The sequence below is a fragment of the Triticum aestivum genome, chromosome 4B, assembly GCF_018294505.1.
Source record: "Triticum aestivum cultivar Chinese Spring chromosome 4B, IWGSC CS RefSeq v2.1, whole genome shotgun sequence".
NCBI classification, from domain to species: Eukaryota; Viridiplantae; Streptophyta; class Magnoliopsida; order Poales; family Poaceae; genus Triticum; species Triticum aestivum.
Genome location: NC_057804.1, coordinates 462,480,943 through 462,487,969, shown reverse-complemented (window position 1 = coordinate 462,487,969; position 7,027 = coordinate 462,480,943). Strand labels below are relative to the sequence as shown.

Here is a 7,027-nt window from a genome sequence, read left to right as displayed (position 1 = left end):
GACAGGCGCGTACCGCCGGGCGAGAGGTTGTAGAGGACATGGGTGAACTTGAGGGAGCTGTCGCTGACGCTGATGGTGGGGGCGACGTGGTGGTGGTGGTGGTGGTGATGGGGCTGCGGCGCCGGCGGCGCTGCCGCCGGCGCGGTCTTGGCGGCGGCCTCGCCCTTCCTGGCCGGATCGCCCCTCACGACCTTGGGCCCGGTCTCACGGGTCAGCGACGCCAACGACGCGCTGCATCCATCAGTGTCAGTTTGCATGTAGTACAAAACCATTTCAGAATTGAATATTGCACCAGGCAGTTCACCAAGTAACGCGAGCTCATTTGTCAACACGAAGAAAGATTGCAGCAGATCGACGTATGTACAAAAAGAATAGTGTTTGAGGAGCTACGAAAAGGTTACGAGGTTTCTCGGGAAGACGGGAGCGAGTTGCACCGGCACGACGGCGACGGCGATGTCGCGTCAAGCCAATGTTTCCGGTACCCTCATGCCCAAGTTGCCGGCCCCCATGCGTCATCCCAGATATTGCGTGCGTGATCATGTCCGCTACGCGCGTGAACCACCGCCCCTTTGTGATTTTGCACTTCCTGGAATGCTTGTGCTAACATTACGCTCTAGAAAAGATGTTGCCGCCCTTGTTATTTTTTGTGGTATGAAGAATCAAGGAACAAACGTGTGTAGTGCGAGCTTAGGATTCAGTAGCCTACATGGCTACGTACATGGGTAGTACTATATGGAACTTTATGCGGTGCGATAAGAACAAAACTATTAAGTGACATTTTGGCACTTCGATGCAGGCATGAGGCCACGTGAATACTCCCTCTGTAAACTAATATAAGAGCGTTTAGATCACTATTTTAGTAATCTAAACACTTTTATATTAGTTTACGGAGGAAGTACATACGTGGAACCATACCCCAAAAGATGTGATGCAGATTTTATTGCGATGGTGGCACAGGCACTTTTGGTTGGAAAACGACCACCGGGGTGATCGTCATCACAGCCCTGTCTTTTTTTCCATGCTCTGGTGATTCCAGTTTTCTTTCTTCAATTCATTTACTCATTTACCCCGATTATTTTATATTGTTCCGATTACTCCCATCTCATGAAAATAAAAAACTTTATATTGTTCCTTCTTAACTTGGTGTTGCTTTCTGTAAAAACAAAAACTATGGCCCAGCGTCCAGTCTATAGGCGAAATGCTCAAGGGGTGGACCGAGCGGTGACATATATGGCCATCATCGGACGCGCACGTGGCGGTCAAATGGACAAGTAGAAGATTATTATCGTGCATGTTCGATCCTCCGTTCTTTCTTCCAAAGTCCAGCAAAAAGCAAAGTGTCAAATAAAAGGATGCCTTAATCTTCGCCATTCTCCAATTAATGGCTTCTCTATCGTCAAGAAAATATTAATGGTCACTTTTATCAGGGTAGAAGCAGAGGCAGAAGCGAACGGGGGTGCGCGAGAGGAGAGGATTGATCTGTTAATTAACCTGATGGACTGGAGCTGCTGCTTCCGGCGGTCCTCGTCGGAGACGGCGACGGCGAAGGGGGAGGCGCTGGTGTCCTTGATGGGCGTGGTGGGCGCGGAGCGCTTCCGCTGCATGGAGTGCAGCTCGTCGATGTTCTGCGCCCGCACCGGCGCCGAGCTGTCGTCGTGGCAGATCCCGTTCTCGTGCTTGGCCGCCGCCGCCTTCTTCTCCGGGTGCGTCGTGTCGATCCGCGCCAGCCCGTTCGGCGTCGCCATGGCCGGCCGCCTTCTGCTCTTCCAAGAAAACAACGACAACAACAACCAACATTAGCAACACTACCCAGCGATCCCACGCTACGCACCATTGGTGGGATCAGAGGAAGAGGGAGGATATGTATGAGGCACGCACGAGGAGAGAACGAGGGTGCGTGAGGCAGTAGGGGAGGTGGCGATGACACAATGAGCTAGTGAGAGATGTGGGTAGAGCCCCGGCGAGGGAGGCTTTTAAAGGGGCCGGAGCTAACCATGGTTAGGTTACTTGACCATGCCGTTCGGGTTGGTTGGGTTGGGACTTCCGGGCCTGAGGGAGGGAAACTTGTGGTGAAAGCGGGTGCGGGAAATCACCACCAAAGTTCATTGCCCGCACTAAATGAGTTCAGATGGGGGTGAATACGCTGGCGCGTTGGGTTGTGACTTGTGAGTTGTGACCCATGAAAGGAACCATAGCGTGTGAATTGTGGTATATACTCCCTCCGTTTCAAAATATTTGACTTCCATTTTTCCAAAAATGGATGTACCTATATAATAAAACATGTCTAGATACATCTATATTTTGACTAGTTTAAAAAAAACATCTATATTTTGACAAATGGAAGGCATGTATTGTGAAACGGAGGGAGTAGTTTGGAATATAACGATTGGAGTATGGATTTTTTGGCTATTTAGGGTGGTGTGTTCGATTCTTGGGAACATGGAAGGAGGCTGAATAAGATGGGCTGATTTTGGTACCATTGGATGTGATTGTGGCAAAGGATTCAAATCAGACGGCCGATCACGCGCACCGATCGGGCGCGCTCTGCACAAGCCACACATAAGTGGACCCAAGCGCCGCCGAACACTGCTCAACCTTATCTCGAGCATGGCAGGCCGAGAGTGCGTCATGGGCAATTGTCACACCGAGAAGACGCCGCAAGGCTAGGCTGCGCGATTTGGGGCGTTGTTTTACGCCACCAACCCCAGGCGTTGGCGATGTTGCATGGAAGATGAGAGGAGGCGAGAGGTGTGGCGTTGCACAGGAGCTCCCCGACGCTGCTGATTGTTGCCGGATGGCACCAGATGTGATAAAGGCAAGGCGTGGCGTTGATCACATGATGCTACGACCCATGGACGGTGGCGTTGCAACCGTCGATGGTAGAGTTACAACACACAGGGAGCTGCAATCACGCATTGGGGGGGCGAAGGGGATAGGGGTGGGGAGGTTCGGGTGGGTGGATTGCGAATAACGAGGAGCCACGACGACTGTGTCTATGTATTGTAATCGTTGATGGCAGAATTAGCATACATCAAGTTACAACTGCAACAGCGTGCCCGCATGTTGTAACCTTTGATGGCAAAGCTACACCCGTCGAGGCGAAAGCCAACAATTTAATTATGTATTTAGTGATACTAATTTTTTATTGTAGTTGTTGTTGAATTAGTTTTCTACAAAATTGGTATTATATCGTACCATTTGAATTGGGTGACAATTTATACTTGTTATTTTGGGAGACGGAAGGAGTACTAAAGAATTCCAACATTTGTAGGAAGTATTTACTTCCACATTCAGATTAGTACATAAAAAGAAGCAGTATTTTTTTATCATTCTTCATGATTTCGAGAGTATTTCAGATATCTTGGAGGTAACTGATGATGTATTTGTCTCTGAACACAAAGTTTTCGAAGCTACAAGAGTGCTTGGTTACACGATGGCATTAAGTTTCGACTGTCTTCAAACTTATTTTTTCAAGTGCAATTATTAACCCCTTGCAAAATTGTTGGTTTTTTTATCTACAAATGGCTTATTATCTTAGATACCCAAAATAAGTGTTATGGCAAAAATATCACCAAAGCCTTTAGTTTGTGTACTATACAATTTGTTATGTTTTAGACTTATTTGCACATGTAATACTTTATTGGAAAAATTCGACTTATGTAATCCAGTTTGCCCCATCCGCTTACCCTAATTTAGTGTTTGTTAGACCCAATTTTGCCTGTTTTTATGGCTGATTTTCTACATCAGATTATAAAATACACAACACACACACTGTTCAGGAACTGCAAAGTAAACCTCTTTCTTTGTAATCCAAAACAGAGATCAATGAAATGACAAATATCAGCACAACGGCTTGCGCTGGTGACATTTCTTTTGGTATGCTAGAAGGGATGCCCTGGGAGTGCTTCTTTTTCGTTTTCTTCATAACTGGAGTAGTGACTTTGTGGATCCTTGGTTTCTCTTAATGGAAATCAAATGGGAGAGACCCTTCTTTTATCAAAAAAACAAACAAAACAACAGAGTGATGGATAACTATCGATATCTTTGTGAAACAGAGATATAAGTACAAGGTTGTTACAAGAGGATAACTACAACCCTAGATACTAACAACATTGGTTATCTATACGGTTTAACATTCCCTCTCAATCTGAACTTCCTACACGAAGATTCAGATTGTGCCTATTCGAAATAAATGGCACCTCAACTAGAGGATTTGTGAATATATCTGCAACTTGTTCCTTGGAGGAGATAAATCGAACATCAAGTGCCCTGGCTGCAACTCGTTCACGAACAAAATGAAAGTCCACTTCTATATGCTTGGTTCTAGCATGGAATACCGGATTTGCAGATAAGTAAGTGGCTTCTAGGTTGGCACACCACAAAACAAGGGGCCGTGACATAAAGACCCCAAGTTCACCAAGCACTGACTGTATCCAGATCACCTCAGTCGTTCCATGTGCAAGCGCTTTATATTCAGACTCCATGCTTGAAGAAACCGTAGCTTGCTTTCTTGAACTCCAGGAGACAAGATTAGGACCAAGAAAGACCGCGAAACCACCTGTGGATCTGCGGTCATCACTACACCCAGCCCAGTCTGCATCTGAAAAAACAACTTAGTAGCATTGAATATGACTTTCTAATAAAAAGACCCATACTACGAGTGTACTTCAAGTATCTCAAGATCCTCTTGGCTGCTGAAAAATGTACAGTAGTAGGTGCATGAAGGAACTGACAGACACGATTTACTGCAACAGAGATGTCTAGCCTTGTGAGTGTCAGATACTGAAGTGCTCCAACCAGGCTACGATATTTGGTACTGTCATCCTGAGAAAGTGGTGATCCACTGTCCTTGCTAATTTTCTCACTGGAGGACATGGGCGTGGTGGAAACCTTACAGTTGTCCATGTTAGCAGGATGGAGGATATCATTGATGTACTTCTGTTGAGACAGAATGATTCCCCCTGGCGATGACTGCACATGTACTCCAAGAAAATAATGTAAGGGACCAAGATCCTTGAGGGCAAAGGAGGCCTGAAGATCAGCAAGCAACTTGGTGGTAGCAGTGGGAGAGGAGCTAGCCACAATGATGTCGTCCACATACACAAGCATGAAAATGGTAACACCACCATGGTTGAAGACAAAAAGAGACGTGTCAGCTTTGGAGGCTACAAAACCAAGTTGTTGGAGCCGAGAACTCAACCTGGAGTACCACGCCCGAGGAGCCTGTTTGAGTCCATAAAGAGCCTTGCGAAGCTTGCACAAGTGACGAGGAGCCGAGGGGTCCACAAAACCAGGAGGTTGTTGCATGTACACCTCTTATTGAAGAATGCCATGAAGAAAGGCATTTTGAACATCCAGCTGTCGCAAACACCAGCCACGAGAAACAGCAATGGAGAGAACTAGTCGCACTGTGACAGGTTTAACCACCGGACTGAACGTATCATCATATTCCAAACCATATCATTGTTTAAACCTATTGGCCACCAGGCGTGCCTTGTAACGATCAACAGACCCATCAGACTTGTGCTTGATCTTGAACACCCACTTGCAGTCAATCACGTTGACATGAGGCAGGGGAGGCACTAGAGTCCAAGTACCGTTTTGATGAAGTGCATCAAGCTCAAGTTGCATAGCCAGACGCCACTCCGGAGAAGCAACTGCTTCACGATGATCAACAGGTTCCCGCAAGGACAAAAACGCATGACGGAATGGATCATAGGTGGCAGTACCATCAGTGCGCTGCAGAGGTTTGCGAGTGTTATCACATGTGCGTGTCGTCATAGTATGCGCTGGTGGAGCAGTAGATCCAGGTGCCGCAGAAGATCCGGGGGGACACATGCAGCCTACCCGCATGTGAATCCCCCTAGGATCCTCTGTCAGGCGGGGGGCAAAGACATGAGCGACAGATCCATCTGGGATCCAGCACTGCTGGTGGATGCAGCGGTCAGGCCTGCAGCAGAGGCCCAGTCTGCAGACGCCAGGTGGACCGCAGCCCGTGGCAAGGCCGGAGGCATGGCGACCAGCTCAGGAATGGGTCCCGCCACAAACAGATGATGGTCGCGCACATGCGAGAGGCGCCGTAGGGGGCGCCCCGGACTGCACGTCCACGGGTGCCACGTGGCCGGCTGAGGACGGAGATGCGTCCCGAGCGCGGTCGCCTATCGCAAGGGACCCCGTGTCGCTGTCGCCGGACAACACGTGATCCGAGGGTGATTCTGGGTCGGATCCAGTGCCAGGATCTGCCTGGGATCCCGTAGGTGTGATCTTCTGTGCCGAAGCTGATCCTGCATCCACATTAGTTCGCGAAACAGACGTGCCATAGATCATGTGGTCATGTGGAAATAAAAGAATGGCATGTTCAGCAACTCGAGGTGGAATTGGAGAGGTTTGAGCATTGGCAAAAAAGACATCACGTGGTATGTAGATACGAGCCGTAGGTACGTGAAGACACTTATAGCCTTTGTGACGGATACTATACCCAACAAACACACATTGTTGTCATCTAAACGCAAGTTTATGAGTGTTGTAGGGGCGCAAGTTGGGCCAACAAGCACACTGAAACCTACGGAGAGATGTGTAGTCAGGTTTGTTGCGAAACAATTTTTCTATGGGACTAAGGTTGCCAATGACACGACTTGGGAGTCGATTGATAAGATAGCATGCGGACAAGTACGCCTCGTCCCAAAAACGGAGGGGCATATACATATGTGATAATAGAGATAGACCCATGTCAACAATGTGACGGTGTTTCCTTTCGACAGAACCGTTCTGTTGGTGTGTGTGTGGGCAAGAGACGTGATGTGTGATGCCGAGTTGATGAAAGAAGGTATTGCTAAGTTTTTCGTATTCACCACCTCAATCGGATTGAACACACAAGATTTTATAAGATAATAGGCGTTCAACATGGGCAAGAAAATCACGAAAAACATCAAACACATCACACTTTCTCTTGAGAAGATAAATCCACACAAACTTACTATAATTATATATGAATGAAACATAGTACTGGAACCCACCAGAGGATGTT

The 7,027-nt window shown here is 47.7% G+C and overlaps 1 protein-coding gene across 1 annotated transcript in view; it reads right to left on the bottom strand.

Moving 5' to 3' along the window:
- LOC123092719 (phosphoenolpyruvate carboxykinase (ATP)) overlaps positions 1–2,031 on the bottom strand; it is a 5,261-nt gene extending 3,230 nt beyond the window's left edge. The window contains exons 1-3 of the mRNA XM_044514540.1: positions 1,879–2,031; positions 1,492–1,758; positions 16–231 (exon numbers count right to left, since the gene is read on the bottom strand). Of these exons, the coding sequence (XP_044370475.1) occupies positions 16–231; positions 1,492–1,745 (470 nt within the window). The 5' untranslated portion in view covers positions 1,746–1,758; positions 1,879–2,031. The remainder of the gene's footprint in view (positions 1–15; positions 232–1,491; positions 1,759–1,878) is intronic.
- Between the last annotated feature and the right edge of the window lie 4,996 nt (positions 2,032–7,027).